The sequence below is a fragment of the Oryza glaberrima genome, chromosome 12 (assembly GCF_000147395.1).
Source record: "Oryza glaberrima chromosome 12, OglaRS2, whole genome shotgun sequence".
Classification (NCBI taxonomy): domain Eukaryota; kingdom Viridiplantae; phylum Streptophyta; class Magnoliopsida; order Poales; family Poaceae; genus Oryza; species Oryza glaberrima.
In genome coordinates this window covers 3043556-3068742 of record NC_068337.1, presented here as the reverse complement: position 1 = coordinate 3068742, position 25187 = coordinate 3043556, and the positions used below count along the sequence as shown (strand labels likewise).

The window sequence follows — 25187 nt, the reverse complement described above, 5'->3', positions numbered from 1 at the left end:
TCTTTTTTTTTTTTGCAGACACCATATGCTTGCAGATTTTTTATGTAGGAAGGTCAATATGAGCAATTTTTGGCCAATGGCCGTGTAGGTCTGGGACATCAGACAGAACATGAGAAGTTTAATGTTGAAGCAATATCGTCGATGGGGATTGAGGGCTTAGAATTGAAGGGATTTGCAGCATTGGGACGGATGCTAGTGTACCTTGCAGTTGTGCAAGCTTTGTTGTTGCTGGTGATATTGGTAGTTGTCATTAGCAAGTAGTCAAGCAAGGAAAGAGTATGTTGGTACCTATGTAATGTGAATATGCTTAATGTAATGTCTCTGAAAATGATATGTTGGAAGAATGAATTATGGAACACACCGTTTAACAGTTTGAAAAGCGTGCCACTTTTATCCAAAAGTGCAGCTCACCTGATAGATGATAGATAACGGGAGAACAAGATTGTGAGGCCTCCTATAATCTAGTCCTCTAAAACCTAGAGAATGGATGGTACGATCTCTGCAAGTTGGGTCTTTCGAAACAATAGGCCAACACTATGCCCTTATGCACCACTATTCACTTGCTTTGCTTTAATTTAGTACGATACCAACTAACAAACCTGCGCCGTAACATATTTATATACATCCGCCGTGCAATACCTTATGAAAGGGTTATTTAGGTAGACAACCTGTTCTATGGGTATACGGGATGTTTTAGGCACAATTCACCTAAACAACAGTTTCACGTTTTGCTCGGTACTTCAATGTTAAAATGTGTTCAACTTATATGAAACTATTACTTCATGAAGGTCACAATTGCAAGTGAATTAGAGCTGCTGGTTGGGATGAGAAAACAATTCATTATTACATACTCTTGATGTTGAGCACTATAATGGCTATATTAACGTATATGTCTTGACCTTGTGGGTTCTTTGTTTCATTTTTTATTGCATTTACTTATACAATAACTTTTGTTTCATGGAAAGATAAAAAGGTTGATGCTGATTATTTTAACAAACTTCTTGCGCACTATGATGAGATACACTATTTGGTAGGACCATGGCTACAGGAAAGTATGCAAAGGACTCTGTTCAGTCGTAGGAACAAAAGATGTCCAAGCTGTAAATGATGAAGAAAATGATGGACCTAGCACTACTGATGATCGTTCAGAGGTATCATTTGCAAGCAAGTCAAAGAAAGCCAAAACACAAGAAAATGAAGATGAGGGGCTGATTGGTGCATTCACTAGTGTTGGTGACAAGCTGTCGCTGCTATACTAAAGGTCGGTGAGCCAGACAGTAAGCTGCCAAAAGGTTTATTTGACACATTGAAAAACCTTCCCAGTTTTCAAGAGATCCACAAACTTTTTATTGTGCTCATTTGGTGGCCAACCCTCACATTGCTAGAGCTTTCGATGGACTTCCATTTGAAAACAAGCTACATTCGGTTGCTATGTTCATCGGTGAGAAGTTTCCTGGATCAATGTAGGGTTGTTGGATGAGTTGAATAGTTTTTTTGGTTTTATCTGTTGCTAGTTGGCCTATGTTGCTACTCCCTCCATCTACTTTTGATAGTCATATTTTCAAATCTGAAAATTTTATTTTTGATAGGCATATTTCAATCCAACAACCTATCATATTAATGACTTTCTCGGAAAGGCTAATAGGCGATCGCTCGCCAGGCGGTGGGGGTAGCGATCAATTCGCTCCCCCCTCCCTCTCTCTCCCTCCACCTGGTTTCCTTTTTTGGCACCGTATTACTTTCCTATTTTAGTAAGTTTATGCACCTAAAGTTTATACACCTCAAGTTTACACATTTAGAGACCCAAAGTTTATAAGTCAAAAGTTTATATATCCGATTCAAATTTGAATTTGAATTCAAATATTTTTTATATATAGTATTTCTATACATCTAAAGTTTATAGACCTAAAGTTTATAAGTCAAAAGTTTATATATCCGATTCAAATTTGAATTTGAATTCAAATATTTTTTATATATAGTATTCCTATACATCTAAAGTTTATAGACCTAAAGTTTGTAGACCTAAAGTTTATATACCCGTTTCAAATTTGAATTTGAATTCAAATAATAGTTCATAGACCCAAAGTTTATAAATAAAAAGTTTACATACCCGTTTAAAGTTTGAATTTAAATTAAATATTAGTTTATAGACCCAAAGTTTATAGGTCAAAAGTTTATATACCTGTTTCAAATTTGAATTTGAATTCAAATTCAAATATTAGTTTATAGACCCAAAGTTTATAAGTAAAAAGTTTACATACCCGTTTTCAAATTTAAATTTGAATTCTAATATTTATGGTCTAGTAGAAAAAGAAGAAGGGGAGGAGAAAGGGGGAAAGGAGGTAATGTGTACAGGAGGAGGGGGCGGGTGATAGCTGGGGAGGGGAGGGAGCGATCACCCGCCCATTAGGATTCCCCTGACTTTCTCGGATTTAATGCATGATTTTCCATTCTTCCACACATGATTGGCTACATGGGCATTGAGAAATGTAAATATTAATGAATCTCTTGTTTACGAGGAATGACTAGTAGCATGTTTAAATGGATGATAAGTAAAATTACTTATCCTTGGTCTGTGTGCCAAGATGAAATATAACTATCAAAAATAGATGGAGGGAGTATTATGTAAGGCTTAAACTGCCAATATGTTTTGAGGTAGAGAACTCACTAGTAGGTGCAAGACTTCAATTTGTTATTATGTCTAAGACCTTAAATTGTTATTATGTGTAAGACTTTAATTTACTATTATGTGTGTGGCTTGAATTTTCTATGTACGGATTGATACAAGAAGATGTATGCTAATTATTTATGATTTTTTAATGGACTATGTGGTATGAATTGTATTTTATTTTCAAATATAGTTATATGAACAATATTTAGTTTCAAAAAGTGTGGTCTTCATGTCTAAATGTTATTTTGTAATGTGTACATTCTAAGAGGTAACCTCACCAACTAATGTGAGTAGTTAACTCTATCCAAGCATCCCACCTTCATCCCTCCACCCAAACAAGGGATATGATCATTTCAACTCATCATATCCTTCAAACCAAACAAAAAAAAATAGGATTCGTTCTCGTTACATCTCTTGAACCAAATAAAAAACAGAGATGGATATAACCCATTCCATCTCATCTCTAAACCAAACACATGTTTCAAAGACCAATATTTTGTTTATGACTCAGTTTGAATGCCAAATTTTATGGCGAACGCACCGTACCATCGAGAATTCCTTATCTCATATTTCTGACCTATGTCATTCCACTGATCTTCACAAGCAACTCACCTACCATTGAAGCACCTCATATTTCAGTTTTCATCACCTATCTACGCCGCCACTTAGGGATACCACCGCTCCTCCCTGTCTCATCTTTCACACACCTTGCCACCACAGAGACACATCCACCGATAGAAATCGTTGCCGCCGTGTTAGGAACCTCTTCTCCAACTCAAATGACAAACTCAAAACACCAACAATATCTCATACAACTCACAGTATTTGGTGAGAAAACAGAGGAGAACAACTAGTGGATATATATAGGTATTGAATGGTTATGGAAGAAACAATGGAGAAGCTAGAGAGAGAGAGAGAAAGAGATCAACGAGGATCCAAACCCAGACCCAAGCCATCGCCGTCGCCTTCTGGCTTCCTAACATTCGATCATCCCCAATGGTTGCCGTTGTTACTTTTGTAATCCTCACCTCTTTGTACTTGCTTGGGCCAGGGAGTGGGATGCACCATGGGCTGGGCCAGCCATTCCTAGAAGCCCACTCAAGTTCCTCACAATCTTGTTCCCTTAAATTTTAGTTTGTCCTCGAGCCAACGAAGAAAACCTCCTGATCTCATGGCACCTTTAGTTCTTTTATTTCTTTGAAGTGGCCAAAATATCCATAAATGTTCGCTACTGTAATATTAGTGCTTAGCTTGAAAACACACATTATTGTTGCCAAACATACAAATCATTTTTGCAGGCAGCCATAATAACTCTACAAGCGCATATAAACACATTGCATGTAACTAAAAACCTGTAAAAATATGATTTCGCTGCAAGCTCGCAAAGTGCAGCTCATGCACAAGTTAACGAAAACCTTGCAATACCACAAGATAAAAAAATAATGAACAGCCAAGGATTTGTCATTGATACACTTGGAGGATACGGCTCCACGTTCCAAACAGAAATAACTTTCTCATCACCTCAGCCAAGGTCGTGGTCTGACTGGGCCCAGTTTTAGTTAAGTGAATTATTGTCACGAATTATCTACTTAACTATAGCAACGACTTAAATAATTAAAAAATATTTATAAATAGATTAAAATAAGTAATATAAGCACTATATATAGTAGAAGAAAGTCTTTTTTTTTAAAAAAAAGGTATTTCTTAACTAATATTTTTTAATAATCCAGCGAATAAGATGGAAGAACGGGATCATGGTAGGAAGAGGTCACAGTCATTGCCTCTAACTGAATTAATACGTATTCATGCCTTAGAGAACGATTGAGCTGGCTGTAGACATCACTAGCTAGGGTCTAGTCAGCTAGCAGATCTGCCTGAAAAAAGAAAAATCCAATCGATGCTATGGGAAAAGATTATATGTAGGGTGGGAAAAATAAACCAAAGACTGAACCAAATTGCATTTCTATTTATTTTCTGGTTCAACTTTTTAGTTTTCACCAGCTATATATGAGCCGAAATGACTTAGAGCAAGTATATATAATAGCAAGCTATAAAACGACTATATGCTTATGTGAATAAGAGAGATAAAGAAAAAGAATGGAGGTTGACTCATGCAGGAGCTAACTCTGTACATGCTCCAAGATAGATATATTAAGAGTAAATTGCATCGTCGGTACACGAACTTGTCAGGTGGGTGCAATATAGTGCACAAACTTGTAAAATGCTCGTTTTGGTGCATGAACTTGCGTGGTGCGTGCGGGAGAAGTCAAAAAGGACACTATATGACTAATCCTATTGATTTAGGGGCTGATTAGGATGCTATGTAAACATATATATATATATATATATATATATATATATATATATATATATATATATATATATATATATATATATATATATATATATGAGAAGGTTGCCACTAGACTTACACCTATTCAATAAAATATAGAATAGGATTTAAAAATATCGAGCACTGATATAAGGGTTAGAAACATATAAAATTCATCATTTCAATGATGAAGGATAAAGTAGAGACTAAATTTATAAATATTGCATGTCCTATGCATACTCGCTACAGGTATACACGTCGCATCCTAATCAACATCAACTTCATAAAATTGACATTGCCAAGTTATTTTGGTCCTCGTTCGCACGAACTAGACAAGTTCATGTACTGAAACGAACATTTTACAAGTTTATGTACTAAATTGCACCCACCTAACAAGTTTGTGTACCACCAATGCAATTTACTCATATATTAAATACACATGTGAGAGAAAGAGAAAACGAGAAGAAAGAGATAGATAAACTTATAGCTCATCTATTATAGTAAGTATTAGTTGTAGTATAAATTTATTACTAACAATTTGCTCTATTATTAAACTAGATCCAGAAACAAAATTCCGAAGAAACCAAATAAACTAATCAAATCACATGTTGTGTTTCAGACGTAGGATTATTTTAATAGGTGTTACTGGGAAATATAAAAAAATATTCAGAATGCTAAAAGAGAAAGCAGTAAAGTTCAATATGACTTCTAAATATATATTCTACCAACTTTGTTGTGAACAATACTACCAGATATAACTTTGGGAACACGTAAATGTAAACGGGCATTTGGTCTAGTGGTATGATTCTCGCTTAGGGTGCGAGAGGTCCCGAGTTCAATTCTCGGAATGCCCCGTTTTTACAATTTTTATTTTCATTCTAGAGAATACATCGATATTTTCTCATTTTGATCCTTTATAATAAGTATTTTTTATTTTCATCCTTCAGCATACATCGTTGCATTTTTTAAATATTATTTTATCAATTTTTTTATATTTTTCATCCTTCATAATACATTGAGATTTTTTAATTTTTTCTCATTTTGATCCTTAATAATAAGTATTTTTTAAATATTATTTTATCAATTTTTTTTTATATTTTTCATCCTTCATAATACATTGAGATTTTTTAATTTGATCCTTTAGAATATTTTATATTTTCATCCTTGAGAAAACATCGATATTTTTACATTTTGGTTCTTTAGAATAAATCATTTTTTGTTTTGATTCTTCAGCATATATCGTTGCATTTTTATATTTTGGTCCTTCATAATACATCGATGCAATTTTCCAGTTTTACTTGATACTTCACAATACATCAGTGCAACTTGTTTATTTTGATCCTACACATAATAAATCATTTTTTTTTATCTTGATCATTTAGAAAACATCGATGCAATTCACTTTCGCTTGCGCACTGCAACATAATGGAGATTAAATTTTATATAGATTTTTTATGGGCTTCTGCCACTGAGAATTGAGAATGGTAAGAATCGAGCAGAAAGTATATGGTTTGACTGCAAATAAGGCAGATGTGAGTATTGAGAGAAAGCCCAACGGGATATAACTACGACTTTTTATGTTAACCGTTTAGTTTTTCCTAAAAAATTGCAAAAAAAAAAAACGACCGTGCATTTATCTTACTACTCTCGAAACATTAACAAACACTCGCATGGTCCCATGAGAGCAATATTATCGTAAGCACCATGATTGAACTCTAATATATAGTTAAATTCATGAACCGTGCATGTTTCATTCCATTATTTAAAAAAAATATCTCGTATATGCTTTCTCTCATGTAACAACTTTTATTATAATGGAAGTGTTATTAAAACTCTGTTAAATACATCAAAATAATACATTCTAATGAATTCACGTAACCAACTTTAAGTGTGCGAAAGAACTTGTTTCGAAATATTCATAGTTCCCGATACTATTTAAGTAGAGATAGATTTGTCGCAACGACCGCGCACTGTATTAAGGTGGTGTTCGTTTATTGATGATGAAAATGAAGTTAAAAAATAAAACTATTAGTACATGATTAATTAAGTTTTAATTATTATCAACTTTAAAAATAAATTTATCTGATACTTTAAAGCAATTTTTATATAGATAGTTTGGAAAACGTGTAAAAAAAACGAAGTAAATATATATCTTAACGAGAAATAACGGGGTCTAAGTTGAAAGCAATGTATAGCTTTGATGAACCCTGTACCTCAGTATTAGTATGTAGTACCTTCCACACATAGCGCATCCTCTACAGTAGTCGTACGTTCGAACTACGACACGACAAAGATTACTGTAAATTGTGATTACTTTAAATTGGTGACCGGGTAAGGTTGTGATCTGTTATAGATCATCTGTAATATGTTAGAACTATGACCCGATAAAGATGACTTATATTGGTGACGGATCATCTAATACTTATATCTTAAACGGGATATTTTTTGCAGGGAAAATATAATTTTTAACCGTTGGAGAAAAGTCATCCAAAACGGACCCCATTAGCTCAACACAGATTACTCATGTCAAGGATGGCCGGATCTGTACTTGTGTCAAAACGTTGGACCAGATTGCCTCTTCAACAGCAAACCTTGTACTGTCGCCTCTGCCGTGTATTATATGCCCTGTCTGAACTCTGAACGAAAACTGAAACTGCAGGAAAATGCTTGGAAATTAAACGCCCTAGGTTCATGCATATGTGCAGATCTCAACGATAGAGGCTGTGCTCATTTCCCCCTGAACTTCCAACTTTTCCGTTACATTAAATATTAAATGTTTGGACACATGTATGAAATATTAAATATGGATAAAAAAAACCAATTACACAGTTTATATATAAATTGCGAGACGGATCTTTTGAGTCTAATTACGGTATAATTTGATAATGTGGTGCTACAGTAAACATTTACTAATGATGAATTAATTAGGCTTAATAGATTCGTCTCGCAGTTTACTATAATTTGTTTTATTATTAGTCTATATTTAATACTTCAAATGTGTGTTCGTATACTTAAATTTTTTTTTTGAAATGGAACTAAACACGGTGAGAGTAATATGAATGATCTGAAGAAGAACGATCGGTCGCAAATTCTCGATCGACCCTCGAGTCAATTTAATTCACGTCTTTGAACAATGCCAATTCTTCTCGACCTTGCCTTGTTTTGTTCTTCGTGCTGTTCACACGATCCATGTACGCATCCATGCCGACTTCTGTTTGACCTGTTCTCGCATGTATACTGTAATGTATATATCCCTCTGGCTTATTGGAATTTAATAGTTGGAAGAATACAGTTTTACTATGTTACATGGCAGTCGCACACCTGCACGGATGAATGTACGCTCTAATACACGCTCAAACAGATCGAGATAAGAGTAGGGGTGGATATCAAGCTGGCTCGGCTCGGCTCGTTATCCTAACGAGCTAAACTGCTAGCTCGGCTCGGCTCGTTTTGAATTTGGCTCGTGAGCCAGGCAATGCAGAAGGTGGCTGGCGGCAAAGACGGCGTTGTCGGGCGCTGGAGTTGGGATCGATTCGACTCGGAGAAGGCCAGGAAGAACGTGTGTTGGCCTAGTGCTGGTGTTGCACTGCTGCTACGAGCGGCTGGACATCGACGGGCTCCGACGGTGGCGTGGCGAGCCCACCCCTTGCGGCGGCGCCAACGATCAGAGATGGTGGTGGTGAGAGCGAGATACGCCGTCCAATAAAGATTGGCTGGACAGAGCTCGAGGAAGGACTCTGGGACTGCCTCCCGCCGGGCTTCCTCTGCATCATCGTCGGCCACCGGGTTCCCCTCACCGCCATGGCTTCATGTGCTTCTAGGAGACCATCGGATCCGGCGGCATGAGCCTGACGCCACCAGTTCCTGTAGCCTCAGACTGATGGCCACCGCTTGCCCGCATCCCGTAGCTTCGGCAGCAGGGTACGCCCGCAACTAGCAGATCGGGCGAGCGGCAGGCCGGCGAAATCAGCTCCTCGCTCCTCTCGGTTTCTTAGTTCATTGTCTACTGATTTATCCCCTATCTACGAGCGTGAGGCTGGCCAGTGGCCCCACATGCCCTCATCACGTGAACACACCATTGTAGCATGGCATAGTTGGTCCTAGTTGGGCCAGAAGGATGGCCATTTTAGACTTCTGACTTGATGTCTTGGCTCGCGAGCCAGCTTGAGCTGGCTCGTTATCTCTAATGAGCTAAAATACTAGCTCGACTCGTTAGAAAAATACAACGAGCCAAGACGAGCTGGTCACGAGTCACGAGTTTTTCGTCCACCCCTAAATAAGAGGTATATATTTCTGACCTTACTAAAAACCCTCAATGGACCCAATTTTATGTGCACAATATCCACGAGTAAAATGATTTGGTCTATATTTGTTTAGGTTTTTTTCTGGGGGAAGCTACTTCCTTGTTTACTATAAACATATTTTCTAAATTACTAAACGATATTTTTATATAAAAGTTTTTAAAAACAAATAAATCTACTTATAAGTTTTAATAGTAGCTAATACTCAATTATTCAATTTTTAATGACTCTTCTCATTCTTTTTTCTGTGCAACTGAAAAGCTAAGTTACATCAAGGTTGTTAGTACCCCTATACATAACTTAATATACCTACCAAGTTGAAACGATACACATCCTATATAGTATCCTAATTTTATTTTCATAATATCTCGATCTTACTATTTATTTCTGCACAATCCTATAAAATCTTAGATAGTATCTCGATTCCTATGATCCTACAAAATATTATTTAAAATATGATGAATTGAAAATAATGTGAATAAGTTTACATAAAAGCCAATTAAATTTATCAAAATCAATATTATATGCTTTAATTTATACAACATATAATATATTTCACATAAAAATATGTATTTTTTAAAATCGGATTAATTAGGCTGAAAAGATTCATCTCGCGTTTCCAGGCAAGTTATAAAATTAGTTTTTTCATTCGTGTCTGAAAACCCCTTCCAATATTCGGTCAAACATCCGATGTGACACCCAACACATGTGAAATGGTCCGACTGTTGAGTACTTAGATCTTTAATTTTACTATGTAAATGCAGAGCCCTTAGCCATGTAGTATACATTTTACAGTACATCTCCCGTGGCATAAACGGATGCAAGAAAAAAAGACAATATCAAGGAGGGTTGTTCCTAGAGATTGATGGTTACACGTACACCTCTCATCATTCTATTTCTTAAAAAGTTACCATCTTCTTGCTTTACTTACTTGGCTAAAACAGATTTATTTTATTTACCTATCTAAAGTGTTTTATGATAATTATAACAATATGTAAAAAAAAACGTAATTTAAGTATATGTGAACATGTGTCCTATGTACTATTGACTCTATTTTTTCACTTAGTAAGAAAATTGAATTACTGACATAATTATTTTTTTCTAACTAGCAGAGCGTCACCACCTTCGACACATTTTTTCGATATTTTTAAAATATATGGTCTTGTTTTGTGTTTTGCACCAAAGCCTCAAATTCTCAAAATAAGCACAGTTCTGATATATATATATATATATATATATATATATATATATATATATATATATATATATATATATATATATATATATATATATATATATATATATATATATATATATATACATATATATACATATATACATATATAAAAGAGGACATATCCGGTGAAAACGAGCTAAGTGTTGAAAACTCGTTAAAATCATACCTAAAACTTAAATTCATAAAAAAAATAACTAGAGATAGGTGTAGATATGAAATACATTCTCTCCAAATCTCAACTCCAAACTCAACTTCATTTAAAAGAAAAAAAAAGGATAAATTTCAGCTGAATAGTGCTATTCACCTGAAATTTGTCTTTTTATTACTCCTAAATAAAGTTGAGTTTGAACTTGATATTTGGTGAGAATGTATTTCATATCTACACCTATCTCTAGTATTTTTTTTTCATAAATTTACAAAACTTTTAGGTATGATTTTTACAAGTTTTTAACATTTAATTCGTTTTCACCTGATATTTCCCCAATATAAAATTTTACAATTTTGCCAAACATCAGAAACCGGAGGAGCCATTTTAATCAAAAAAAAAGTTTTGACTATTTTTTTTTACAGAAATTACCCATTCCTTATTTCTGCAACGTATAGCACCGGATAGATGCTGGTAAAAAGATATCCTTATCATCTTGTCTGATCATCAAACTGCTTTAAGTTTGGATGGTCCTAGGACTCGTACAACTTGTGTCACACGTTGCGCGGATGTTGATAATGACCAGCACACTCACCGGCCGGATCACGGTACACATGACGTTCTCTCCGTCTCAAAAAAAAAACCAATCTAAAATTAGATGGGACATTTTCTAGGAGCGTGTCTAGATTTATTGTACAAAAATATCTCTTTCAATACTATGTTGGTTTTTTATGGGACGGATAGAGTACTTCACTCATCTCACCTGCGCATTATTGTTTTGACTGACTTTTCTCAGCTTCCGTTGTTCCAAGTTTATCCATCACAACATTCCAAGTCACCGGTCAGACTCTTTGCTTCAGTCCACAAACCGTGTCCTATGATGTACTCCGGGACTCTTCTTTCCTCCTCAAATTTCTCTCTTTTTGCTCCTTTTTAATTGTGCAATCTTATGTATATATGTCTAATTAAGATGTGAAAGTGATGCTCTATTGAGGCATTTATATGCACTAGTTAGCGTGAACGTGCAAGACACATTAGACATATAATAAGTGAAGTAAATAATCTTGTTGTTTTCAGTAACAATGGAAAGAAGCACTAATTCACGAAAAATATTTTCAAACCCAACTTCAACAGTGTTGTAAACACTACCCAATAAACTCACAGGTGACAACGAAAATTAAATTTCCACGATTCAAAATATTAATATAGATTAATTTAACTTTCTAAAAGTAATAGCACTAAATATCGGAATAGAAAAGCGGACATTTCGGATAATCGGATGGACCAGGACGCGCAATCAAATTAGATTGACCCTTCATGAATAACAGCTCGGCCAAATTGGATCAGACAGAGAGGATGAAAATATTTAAGGGATCGGTTTATATATTGAAATATATAGAACAACGTGAATATATATATATATATATATATATATATATATATATATATATATATATATATATATATATATATATATATATATAAATGGAATGCAACAAAAGAGTTATTGTAAATCTACTATAACCGAAACCATTTACCATAAGTGCAACATTTAATTTATAATTTTTAATTTCCAAAGATAATCTTGTAAGCATTTCCTTTTTCGTTGGGTACCCAACTCCTTTTCCCCTCAAATTTCTCCTTTTTAATTGTGCAATCTATGAATAGATGTCTAATTAAGATGTAAAAGCGATGCTCTATTAAGGCATCTATATGCATAATTCGTTCGAAATCCATAAATATTACTGTTGTTTCATACATAACGTCATAAAAAAATCAATTTTCTCTTTGATCAGCTGTCGATTATTGGACTACACAATACTCCTTCCGTTCTATAATAAGGGATTTTGAGTTTTTGCTTCTACTGTTTAATCATTCGTCTTATTCAAAAAATTTTAGAATTATTATTTATTTTCTTTGTGACTTACTTTAAGCACAACTTTTTTGTTTTTTATATTTGCACAATTTTTTTTAATAAGACGAGTAGTCAAACATTGTAAGCAAAAACTCAAAATCCCTTATATTATGGAACGGATAGAATATATGATATGTACAATAGTGCATCAAGAATCAATCAAGAAACCAACTTAACTAATACTTCCTCCGTTTCATATTATAAGATTTTCTAGCATTGCCCATATATATATATATATATATATATATATATATATATATATATATATATATATATATATATATATATATATATATATATTAATGAATCTATACATATGTGTGCCTAGATTCATTAACATCTATATATAAATATGGGTAATACTAGAAAGTCTTATAACCTGAAACGGAGGTAGTATCATCTAGCTAGCTATGAGCCTACTTCATCAGTCCCAAAATAAAATCAACTCTACGGATGAATATGGTTATAACAGAGAGAGTATGAGTTAAAAACGTTTCAAGCATCCTTTGAAACGCATGAATCTGATAGAAATTTACTATAATCAGTTAAACTCCAGCCAAAACTGGAAAAAAAAAATTAATTAGTGCATTCCGAATACGTAGATGCTTGCTTAATTAGAGGTAGCGAGACAGCAGGTAAGCGCTGACACATGGCGATCCGCTCCACACGCCGGAGTGCATCCTCAGCACCGCCCTCGCCGCCTCCTTCACGCCGGCGTCGCACTCCGCCTGCAGCACGCAGCACAGCTTCCCGACGGCGCCGACGCGCGCCATCTCGCGCAGCACCTCCGGCGACGCCGCCCGCCCCGCCACGGCCGCCAGCACGCGCACGGCGCACGCGTCGGCGGCGGCCGACACGCGCAGCACCCGCCTCGCCACCACCGCGATCCCCGCCGGGTGCGACGCCACCGCCGCGCGCCCCTCCGCGCAAGCGCACAGCTCCGCCAGCAGCGCCATCACGGCCTCCGTGGCGCGCCGCCCCCCCGGGGCCTGCGGCGACGACCACGCGTCGAGCTCCAGCTCGATGGCCTCGCGCGCCGCCCCGGCGTCCACGGCGAGCGCGCGGTTCCTGCAGGCGCCGCTCGCGCGGGCGCGGCACGCGTTCGCCAGCGCCCGCACCGCCGCGCGCGCCGCGCCCGGGGACACGGCGCCGCGGTCGCGCACCACGGCCGTCGCGGCGGCGAAGAACTCCGGGCTCAGCCGCTCCAGGACCGGCGCGTCGGCGGCCTCCGTGACGGCCTCCAGCAGCCGCACCGCGCTCTCCCTCGCCCTCGTCGCGTTCGCGTCGCCGGCCTCGAGTGTCGCCATCACGCGCGTCACCGCGTCGACGAGGTCGTGGCCGTCGGCGACGAGCGGGCGGAGCTCGTCGGCGGAGACGTCGAGCGCGTGGAAGAGAGCGAGGCACGCATCAAGCATCTCCACCATCGCCGCCGCCTCACCCGACGACGACCCCCTCCCGCCACACCACACCACCAAACGCAGCACGCGGCGGAGCACGCCGGCGCCCACCATGCGCCTCCGCGCGACGCCGCTCCCCGCCGCGACCGCCGCCGCCTCGCGGAGCAAGTCACACGACGGGGGGCACCAAGAACCACCACCACCACCCTCCATCTCCATCACCAGCCTCTCCACGACGTCGTCGTCGTCAACCTCCCGAAGCGGCGGCGGCGACGGCGTCGAACGCTCGACGGGAAATGGCGTAGTAGTGGAGTGGTGCCAAGAGTGGATGAGGCGGCGGAGGGTGAGGTTGGGGGTGAGGTCGGAGAGGGAGAGGGGGTGGCCGGTGACGGGGCAGGAGGAGTGGCCGGCGGCGAGCCAGCGGTGGATGGCGCGGCGGTCGTAGGAGATGCCGGTGGGGGAGGTGACGGGGTCCTGCATCGGCTGCAGCGAGATCGGGCACATGAAATGCTGCGGCGTGTCGTAATCCATCTCCATGACACTTGTGAATGCAAGCTGCTTGGGCTTTGGCTGGTCTCAATCTCATGGATGGCTAACTGGCTATGGCTATATATATAAGCAAGTCAATGCATACAAAATTAATTAACTCTAGTCTACTCCCTCGGTAAAAAAAATAGAACGGGATATAACACATTTCAATATAATAAATCTGAAAAAAATATATTCAGTACTAACATGTACACATTCAGCAGTAGTACTAGTACGTACTTCCTTCGTCCTAAAATATAAGCATTTTTAGCATAGTGTTTTAACTATTAATAGCAAAAAGAATAAAAAAGATCAATTATGTAAAATTGATGTTACTAGATTTATCATTAAACAAACTATCATAATATATACAAATCTTTTTATTTAAAACATATTATTTTTATAGATATTGTTGGTCAAAGTAGTATCTTAAAGATTGTGTCGAAGTTAAAAAATGCTTATATTTTGGGACGGAGGAAGTACGTCTTCTACGTGTGTAACGTGCGAAAACACATGGAGGGTTTGGGATTTGGGTGGTGGTTTGCACGGTACTAGCAACATTTATTACACGGCCTTATCTACATTTACTTAATGTAATCATAAATGATAGAGAAAGAAAAATTCAATCACTTGACAGTCGTCCATCGGAATTATCTATAATCATAATTGATATTACCTCCATCCAACAGAATATATTTATTGCAGATTTTAGACAGATTAGCACTCAACACAAGTATGACTGTCATTCATACACCTATTTAATAATGTTTATACTGACTAGATATGAATTAATGACTCCTAATCCACTATTCCATTATGCAGTAAATTAGCATACACAAATAAAAAGGAAAGTTAAAAATAATTAGACCACCTGATCCGTATTTTCAAAATTAATTAGCTGGCCCCATATTACTAAAAACACAATCTTTTCGGGACAAAGTTTGAATGATAGAAAGATGTTCTTTCAGGCAGTAGAAAGAAGAGGGTTAGTGTCCATCCACTTCTCCCCATGTCGCGAAAGACATGTAGCCACTGCACCGTCAAACAAATAAAAGGAAAGAAAGAACAAGTAAAATAGTACGATTAGATCTAGTGCTTTATGTTTGGTTCAAGCTTCTAACCCAACCTTAATTGTATGGCCCGTTGTAATGGATGAGCATATTACTAGTCACAATAAAATTAATCACTTTACCGAACATCTCATTTATCTTGGTTGTGAACACAAACAAATAGGGATAGGGATTTTTTTCGCGAACGCGCAAAAGAATTGTACGTCAATATATTAAAAGAATATAGTTTTGATATACGAGGCACTCAGTCAGACCGGTCTACGCCAAGAAAGGAAGAAAACAAAGATAAAAAAGACAGAAAGGAAATGAAAAAAAACTCGAAACGACGGTAACTCAACTCCAAATAGTGGGAGGGGGTAGAGCCACTCTACGCTCCCAACAATTCCCCAAAGGAAGCGACGGCTGCTAACGACCACAGCCGGCCCTTCGAAAGGATGGACTCTAGGACTACTGCGACCGAAGAGAGCACAGAGTCAAATGGCTATCAATGCCACGCTTCTGGAGGAGATCAGTCGTCCAATAGCACTACTGAAATGCAAACCAGAGGAAGAATTTGCACTTAGCAGGGCCCTTCGCGTGCCAGAGAAGATCAGCACAAGCAAAGGAGTGCTAGCCAAAGAAGAATGCCTGGTACGCCGAACACGCCGAGTAGCGCTGGTCACTCGTCCAACGCCAGACAAGACGATCCCCGACACCCGGCGTAAGCTGAATGTGGAGCACCGCATCCCAAACAAGGAGAAACTGGAAGATGACCAGGACAGTGAGGGCGCCGCAGATGTCAGAAATCCAGGCGTTATTTGCCAGGCCAGAAGCAACCGTGCGCGAACCACGCAGACGTGGGGGCACAATGAAGAGGAGATCCGGAGCCAAGGAAGCTACCGAGCGACCGCAGATCCATTGGTCAGACCAGAAAAGAATCGACTCACCATCACCTGGCACGAAGAAGGTGAACGCCTCAAACATGTCAGAGACGGCTCGCTCGGCTGGGGCCTTCAGGCCGTCCCAGTAGGGATGCCCTGAGCGCTGTAGTCAAAGCCAGCGAACACGCAGGGAAAAACCTGCCAACCTAAGGTCAGGAATTCCCAACCCACCGAAAGCTCTAGGACGACAGACGTTCGTCCAAGAAACCCGGCACTGCCCACCGTGAGCCGAGTCCGTGCCCGTCCACAAGAAGGCGCGGCGCTTCTTATCAATGGCCTCGATCACCTAGGCTGGAAGACCGATCGCCATAGACACATGGACCGGAATGGAGGAGAGAACAGACTGGACCAAAACAGAGCGGCAGGCCAGAGTGCTGAGTCGTCCCTTCCAGGAAGGAAGACGATGGGAGACCTTATCCACAAGCGGCTGTAGGGCCGCCTTCGGCAACTTGCGAACGGATAGCGGAATGCCGAGATAGGAACAAGGAAAATCAGAGATCGAGCAGGGAAAGCAGGACTGAACCAGCTCCAGGTCCTCAGCCGAACAGCGGATCGGAGTAACCGAACACTCGGCAAAGTTAGTGCGAAGCCTGGACGCTGCACCAAAGACAGAGAGGATGCCCTAGATGAACTCAAGATCCTGACGAACCGAGGAGAGGAAGAGGCGCAGTGTCGCAAGGCATGATCGTTAAGCGGAAGGAACCCGCCTGAGTCAGAGGCTTTGCGGAGCATCGCGTTAAGCACATCCATGACCAGAATGAAGAGCATGGGAGAGAAAGGATCTCCTTGCCAAAGGCCTCTCCGGTAAGGGAATCGAGGATCCGGCACCCCATTGATCAGCACCTAGGAAGAGGAGGCGCCAAGGATGAGAGAAATCCAATCACGCCAGCGCTGACTGAACCCTAGATGGGCGAGCACCTCAAGCAAGAACGGCCAGCTGTATTCCTATCCTGGGCTTCATTTGAAATGTAGGATTATCAAAACATAGAATTCTGATGTCATTTCTTGTGAAATCTTGTAAGAAGTAAAAAAATGCAATAAACATTTCAAAAAATGTTTGTCTAGATCACTATGGAAGACATCAGAGATCTCAAAACACAACCAAAGTAAACATAAACGTTGTTTTGCATAGTATTTTTGAATGAATTTTGAGGGGGCATTCTTTGTTCCAATATTGGGTACGTACTCCATAGAAATTATTTCTACAAGATTTAAATCCTCCAAAAACTATTCTCTTTTTCTTTGTTCTATATATGAAAGACATTAGCACATGTTCTAAATACAAATAACTTATTCTGAGACCTAAAATCCTGCAGGATTGAAATAAACCACACGCTTGACTGTCACATAGGAGTAGAATATATTTGAACATTCACATTTCTGGTTTCATTTCGTGAAGTCATCGTGTTCTTTTTGTCAAATCCTGAAGGCTAACTGAAGGGACGCTGCAACGGGCTCCTTTATTGATCGACGTGTGTGTTTTCTTTGACCGACCAAGGCATCACTCTGACCCAATATCTTGGTTTGACCATGATGATTAGCTGTCATACTAGTATGGTTCAGTTTTTGTTTGTATTCAGCCGTATAAAAATTGCTGGTACATCCAAGTACCAAGTCCTACTTGTCATCTTTTCTCTTCTCATTTTCTACAATTAAAAGAACACGTCTAAATTAATGAAATTATGCAAATGGAGGCCTGGCTTGTCTAGCATATATCCATATGGCACCAACCCCAAGCGGTGTGAAAGTTTTACTTCACAGAACTGACAAGATTGTTTTTTTTTTTGGCAATGAGCAATAATTTTATACTAAGGTATATGCACGAATTTAGAATTAGATATGACACATCCTAATATAACGAATCTGTACTTATAAGACAGCGGGAGTAGATAAGATACAAATAATAAATCTATACATTGGCTTAGAAAATGTAGGGTTTTAGGCTATGTTTAAATCCAGGGGTATAAAGTTTTAGTGTGTCACATCGGATATACGGACACACATTTGAAGTATTAAACGTAGTCTAATAATAAAACAAATTATAGAATCCGCCTGTAAACCGCAAGACGAATTTATTAAGCCTAATTAATCTGTTATTAGCAAATGTTTATTGTAGCATCATATTATCAAATCATGACGCAATTAGGCTTAAAAGATTTGTCTCACAATTTATACATAATCTGTGTAATTAGTTATTTTTTCGTTTATATTTAATACTACCTCCGTTTTTTAATAGATGACGCCGTTGACTTTTTCTCACATGTTTGACCATTCGTCTTATTCAAAAAATTTACGTAATTATAATTTATTTTGTTATGAGTTGTTTTATCACTCATAGTACTTTAAGTGTGATTTATATCTTATATATTTGCATAAATTTTTTGAATAAGACGAATGGTCAAACATGTGAGAAAAAATCAACGGCGTCACCTATTAAAAAACAGAGGGAGTACTTCGTGTATGTGTCCAAACATTTGATGTGACAATTTGTAAACTTTTGCTAGGGATCTAAACATGCCCTTATTTTGTGGGAATAGAATGGTCTTCAAGATCTGAAGGACTGACTGATTTATATGAACAGAGAAACAGATAGTAGGCGGTTCAGTCAAGCTGACCAGCTAAACCGTCCAGTTTCTTCCGTGTTATGAGTCTGAAAATTATAGCTATTGCAATCAATGATATGTCTGCAGGGAATTTGATTAAATGACTTCACATTCAGTTTCTTCAGGGCAGTATAAGATGAAATATTTGACCATTTCAGCTAAGGCGTTTTCAACAGCCAGCAGCAAGGAGAAAATGAAGCTCTTCGTTGTTGAATTTGATATATAATCGGTAGATGTGATGTATATGGTTTAAACCAGAAAGAAATTGTTTAATCAGATGCAATTTGTAAAGTAAACACATTAGAAATCATGCGTTGCAACTCAATAGAAAAAAAATCACGGTTTCCCTCTCATGTAAGAGCTAGTAGCCTAGTATTAGTAACCTGACATATGCACAAAAAGTATTAATTCATCTATTTCCTACAGCACAATATTTTTTTACTTCATGCAACTAGTGAACAGCAAATTTACAACTAGTACAACAATTAGCAAATTCAATAATTTATACAATAAGGAGAGGCCTACTTCTATTGCTGCTAGGTAAGGTGACTACTGCCTAGCAAAATCGTTCGATTAGACCATGCACATACAACAATATGTCAAAGAATATGAACTTCAGCTATTCACACATCAATGCTCTACATTCTTCAGAAATTTCTTCCACCACCAAATGTTGGAGGAGGATGAGCTGCGCCATAGGCTGAATATTCCTGTCGTAATTCAGACACACTTGAATAAGTAACCCTTAACATACTTGGTAAATCAGAAGATTTCAGTGATGTGCCACTGAACAGCTATCTACTTGCAACATAAAAGTAGCCACTGATAGTACTCTAGAACATCAAATTAAAAAAAATTATCGAAGGTTCAACACAGTAATAGCTATGTTAGTACATCCCACTTTATGTTTCACTGCATAGACTGTTTACCCATAATTAAATTGAAGCAGATTTTGGCTGTCTTGAAAGTTTACAGGAAAAAGAAGGCAGGAGATTAAGGGTTCTTTTGGTATCCATACCGGTGGAATATTTGTATGGTTCTTTTGGTATATATGGGAGGGGCAAGGCACAAATCTTTTTCTTATATAGATGTGAGTTTCTCAAAAAGAACAGAACAACATGCAATATAGCGTATTACCCTATACCTTCCAGTTGATTAAGGGTAAACCCCAGGTAGATCAAGTTGATTGCATTTTACTAGACATGTTTGGCAGCATCCTAACCATGTCTAATCATTAACAAACGTTACCCTCAATCAAGATAAGATAATACAAAGTTCTGCGAAGTACCTGTGGTGCACACTGAGGCACAGAATGAATATTCGTATGCCCCTGAATCTGACTTGTTGAAACACCAGCAGAAGGAAACCCCTAGAAAGGACATAGATTGCACAAATTTGGCATCACATGAGAAAACAGCTAAGAGAACAAAATTTTAAAAGAGAACAGCTACTGAAAGGATTTCTACCTGGTAGAAGAAAGGTCTACCGATAGATGAGTTTGTTGCCATATCTTCTGTTGCAAAATATTGATTTTGATTTGGTGGATCAACTAAAACTGTGTCAGCTGTCTGAGATGAAACTGCTTGTTTAACATTTCCTATGAAACAAACATAGCAACTTTATTTAAATAATAATAATGCGACCTTATACTTAGCATAATAAAAATAAAAGGTATAAGAAGAAATACTTGAGCTTTTTTCTTGCTTGGCTGATTTTTTCTTCCGCTTTTCAACCTTACTTCCATCTTTCTCTCTTCCAGAGGCATGGGCATTCAATCTCTTGAGTTCACATAGGCTTTCTACTAATTTTTCTCCATTTTCAAACACATCCAGAATAAGTTTCCTCGTATCCTGATGACCTTTGCTCTTCATCAACAGATCATACACAAATCGCATTGCTTTGTTACGAAATGCAAGCCCAGGTTCTGTGCAATCTTGTCCCACAAACTCATCAGATGGAAATAGATATGTTCCTTTCCTAACATACTTTTTCCACCGTTTTAAAACATACCTTTCAGGAATTCTATCAAAATTCTTGAGATCAAGTGCATTTATTGCATGCGAACAAAGTATGCCCGTTGTCTCAAATTTTTTACAAGTACAGCTCAAATCCATGGTGGAGGTGTCAAGAAAAACTACCTGAACTTTTGGGCCACTTCTTTGCAAAATGAACTCAAACCGGTACAATGTTTCACTACACTGCATTTCCTGGTATGAAGTTGCACTGCATCCATCTAGATATTCTGTTTCAAGAGATTTATAGACTTTGCGCGTATAAACTTCAGCAGCATGCTCCAAAATACTCCTATGCTTAACTCTAGATTCTGGGGATGTCTGGGTGCACTGAATGTCCTCGGCGGATTCATTTGTACGCCAACTCCCTACCAATTTATCAAAGTCAAGAATAAATTGAGTGGGTGAAGTTGATTCATTAGCAATGCTGCTCAGGACATTGTTTGAACTATCACTCCTATCGAGTGAATTGATTCCACCATCAAATGCATCCCTGTGATGAACTGTGGACCATTTACGCCTCTGCTGATACAGATCAGAGAGCCATTGGTCATCCTGCATATTGCATTCGTTAAGCATCATTGCCCATGTTTCCTCAAACTCTGCTTCTGACTCACATTCTCTCATGCATTTTGTCAACATGCTATGAAATGTTCCAGAAACATTTAGAGTGCCTAAATGGGACTGTAGGTTCTTTTCAATACTCCATTGACAGATGCAGTGACGTGTCTCAGGGAGAACGCCTTCAATTGCCTTGGATATAGTTTCAGCCATAACAGTGAAAATTGTTTTAGGAGGATGGCCACCCATTGAATCTAAGAATGACTTGAACAACCATTCATAGGATGTCAGGGACTCATCTAACAGAAGTGCACAACCAAGCATAACATCTTGGCCATGGTGATTAACACCAACAAATGGGGCACAAATCATATTATATTTGCTGGTACGATATGCTGTGTCAAACACCACGACATCTCCAAAACAGTCGTAATCAACACGGCTTCTTCCATCCCTCCAAAAAAAATTTGTCATTCGGCCATCCTCTACCAGCACATCCCAGTAGAACATACCTTGTTCAATTGTTCTACGCTTGAAATAACCTACAAGTGCCTCAGAGTCCTCTGGTTCAAGCAGAGTGTAACTTTGGATGCCATGCTGACTCTGACATTCAGCACCATCATCATTCATATGCAAATTTTCATGCATTGCTTGTATTTCAGCATTTACCATTGCATTCAGCACACCGGGCTTAGGAATTGAAAGAGTCCTCACTGATCTCAGCAAGTGTACCTCTTCAGGTCGAACCAACTCATGGTTATGTTCAGGAACAATCTGAATAACTCGCCAATGGCCTTCCGAATCAACTCTATAACGGACCATTGCTTTACAGTTAGTTCTGGTGTCTGGCTTATTAAAGTTTGCCTCAGTAAGCTGCTCATCGTCCTTTAGACCTTCCTTTGAGCAGTAATAGTCTTTTGTACGAATAGTTTTGGTCCCTGTAAAGTAGTACTGTTTCCCCTTCCTCACACTAAAGCCCATACGATGTCCATAGTCACAGTACAGCCTGTAAGCTTCTTCTTCACTATTGGCAATTTTGTTCCGCAATTCTTCAGTCAACTCCTCACGGCTTGGAATTACAGGAATATTTTCCTGGTTCTCCTCTTCATTCCTCATGGGATGTTCCTCCTTTCCCTGTTCTCCATTGTCGAAAGCAACTTGTCCCTCATTTTCAGCATCATAAATTATTTGTATCTCTTGGTTCTCCTGAGTTCCTTGCTCCTCATTATCTCCTACACTGTCCAGACAGATCGCCTCCCCATCAATCTCAATAGCAATGCTAGTTTCTTCCATTACTGTACAATCCACAACAGAAGACAACATTATTTTTTCAGCATTTCAAGCTATGAAATTATATGTAACGCAAACAGAGGTAAGGTACACATTCAGATACAACAAACATACATGAGAACGGGACAACGCTAAACTAGAGCGCACTAGCTTTACATCCATTTCTTATTTTAGCAAAGTTTAAACAGCCAATGAACCTTGTCTTTCGTCAATCCCTATACTATATGCAGAATTCTTCAAGCATCAGGTAAGTTATCAAACCCAAAATTGTAAGCGTATAAGAACACAAGGAGCACTCCCACTAATGTTCAAACAGATATTATTCTAGCCCTCCTAGCTGCAGCATGAAGTGTACAAAATTCAACTAGAATTGGATTTGATTCCTCACCGTGAAGAACAGAGCTCGCCCGGAGAATTCCAACCAAGCTAACGTTAGGGCTTCCGAACCACCAGCTCACGGAAATCTAGCACACGAGAGAGAAGCGTGCCGGCAGCCGCCGGAGAGGATCCTGGAGGGGGGAGAGCCACCTCCCAGGGAGCAAGTAACTCGCCCAACAGCACGGCGAGCGAGAGAGAGAGCGCGGCGGCGGCCGGAGGAGGGGCCACCTCGCCTCGCCCTCTCCCTCTTGCAGCCCGTGGCGCGCGGCGCGGGAGAGGGGGGGGGGCGCAGCGGCAGGGAGCGCGCGGAGGGGAGAGGGGGGGAGAGAGGCGGCGGTGCGGTGGCGGGCGGCGGCGTCAACGGCGACGAGGCGGCGGCGGCGGAGAGGAGGCGATGGGTGGGTGAGGAAATGCGAGCGGCGGAGTGAAGGGGATGCAATTGCAAAATGGAAGGAGGCTGTGGGCCGGGCTACATACAAATGGGCCTCATTTTCAGCCCATCTAGGCCCACTAAACTCCATATTATTACATCTATCCCAAAATGGAAAAAGTACACCATAGGTCCCTCAAACTTGTCGTCGAGTTACAAAATCCTCCCACAACCGTAAAACCAGATATCCTACGTCCTTTAACTAATTAAAACCGGTCACAATAGATCCTTCGATGGTTTTGATCCGGTTTTATCCTACGTGGCGGCTGAGTCAGCGTGGGACCCACGTAGGCCCCACATGTCAGAATGCCACGTCATCTCTATCCCCCTCTTCTCTTCCTCGGTTGCTCCTCTCTCTCTCTCTCTCGAACGCGAGCGTGAGGCTCTCCAGTGCTGGGCTGCAGGCGAGCAGAGGTGGGGGAAGACGCCGGCGCCGCAGGGGAAGCCAAAGGTGGCCGGGAAATTCCAGTTGCCGAGGAAGAGGCGGCGGAGAGCGGCGCAGCGGAGGATGTCGGCAGTGAGGGGCACATCAAAGTAATGGACGGGCTTGTTGACGAAGACGAGATCCTCTACGCCCTTGGCGGCGACGAGGCGCGCCCACTCGGCATGCATCAAAGTAACCGCTCCTGGAGCACCTCGAGGGAGGAGGGGAGCTCGACGGCCTCGAGCTCGCCGGCGGGGTCGGAGGAGAGCGGCGCCTCCGTCGCCCCCATCGTCAAGTCCCTCCACGGCCTCGACGTCGACCGCCAGAACCTCCCCCGCGCCGGGCTATCGGGCGTCGACGGGGAGGCGCGGGTGTGCGCGGGCGTCGACGGGGCGAGGCGGGAGAGGAGGAAGACGGCGCCGCGACGGGACGATCTGAAGCCCAAGCAGACGAGAAAGACGCATCTCATCTTTCCTTCTCTCCGATCTCTCGAATCCCCCTGAAAATTTAACTGAACAGCAGAAGAGAACGAACACTAGCTAAGCAATAATTTCTGCACATGCCCTACTACGTACGTACTGTACGCACCGAGGAATATCACAGCAACGCAAATGCAGACATAAGCTAGCTAGCACAGCATGGTAGTAGACAGGAACAAAGGAATATCACTGATTGATTTGCCAAATGCCATATTGAGAGGATTATAACTGGTTTACACGGTTTCAGTATATTCAGATGAGGATCGAGGTGAGTTGCAAATAAGCATGCGGCGCGGTTTCGATCTTGGCTGGTCGATCGGTGGGCTCGCGGCGGTGGCGAAGGCTGATTGATCGCGAGATCTCCTAGCTATCGTTGTTGGGTGTGTCACGGAGGTGATCGGATAGTTGTCTCCATGTGATAAGATTTTCATCTGATTCGCTACCTACCTGCTGCTGCCATGCCATGCATGCATGCAGATCTGAAGGAAGCTCGA

The 25187-nt window shown here is 40.1% G+C and overlaps 2 protein-coding genes and 1 non-coding gene across 3 annotated transcripts; 1 reads left to right on the top strand and 2 right to left on the bottom strand.

The window, feature by feature from the left end:
• The first annotated feature begins 5785 nt into the window (after positions 1-5785).
• On the top strand, positions 5786-5857 carry TRNAP-AGG (transfer RNA proline (anticodon AGG)). The gene has a single exon. It is a non-coding gene; the product is annotated as a tRNA-Pro (tRNA).
• Positions 5858-13085: 7228 nt separating this feature from the next.
• On the bottom strand, positions 13086-14566 carry LOC127757162 (E3 ubiquitin-protein ligase PUB23-like). The gene has a single exon (XM_052282602.1). It carries the CDS (start codon positions 14533-14535, stop codon positions 13216-13218), a length of 1320 nt encoding a protein of 439 aa, XP_052138562.1. The 5' UTR covers positions 14536-14566; the 3' UTR covers positions 13086-13215.
• A 4630-nt stretch (positions 14567-19196) lies between these two features.
• On the bottom strand, positions 19197-23771 carry LOC127757157 (protein FAR1-RELATED SEQUENCE 5-like). Its single transcript, XM_052282599.1, has 5 exons — positions 23371-23771; positions 20807-22987; positions 20586-20716; positions 20408-20488; positions 19197-19829 (listed from the first exon to the last, which is right to left on the bottom strand). The coding sequence occupies exons 2-5, from the start codon at positions 22983-22985 to the stop codon at positions 19767-19769; spliced, it is 2454 nt and encodes an 817-aa protein (XP_052138559.1). The 5' UTR covers positions 22986-22987; positions 23371-23771; the 3' UTR covers positions 19197-19766.
• Positions 23772-25187: the final 1416 nt, after the last annotated feature.

Bases quoted from the DNA above. Each gene is read 5' to 3' on its own strand.
- LOC127757162 (XM_052282602.1), bottom strand. From the start codon at position 14,535: ATGGAGATGGATTACGACACGCCGCAGCATTTCATGTGCCCGATCTCG.
- LOC127757157 (XM_052282599.1), bottom strand. From the start codon at position 22,985: ATGGAAGAAACTAGCATTGCTATTGAGATTGATGGGGAGGCGATCTGT. The intron at 20,489-20,585 runs GTAGAAATCCTT...TGTCCTTTCTAG, and splicing joins GTAGACCTTTCTTCTACCAG to GGGTTTCCTTCTGCTGGTGT. The intron at 19,830-20,407 runs GTACTTCGCAGA...GAATTACGACAG, and splicing joins TGCCTCAGTGTGCACCACAG to GAATATTCAGCCTATGGCGC.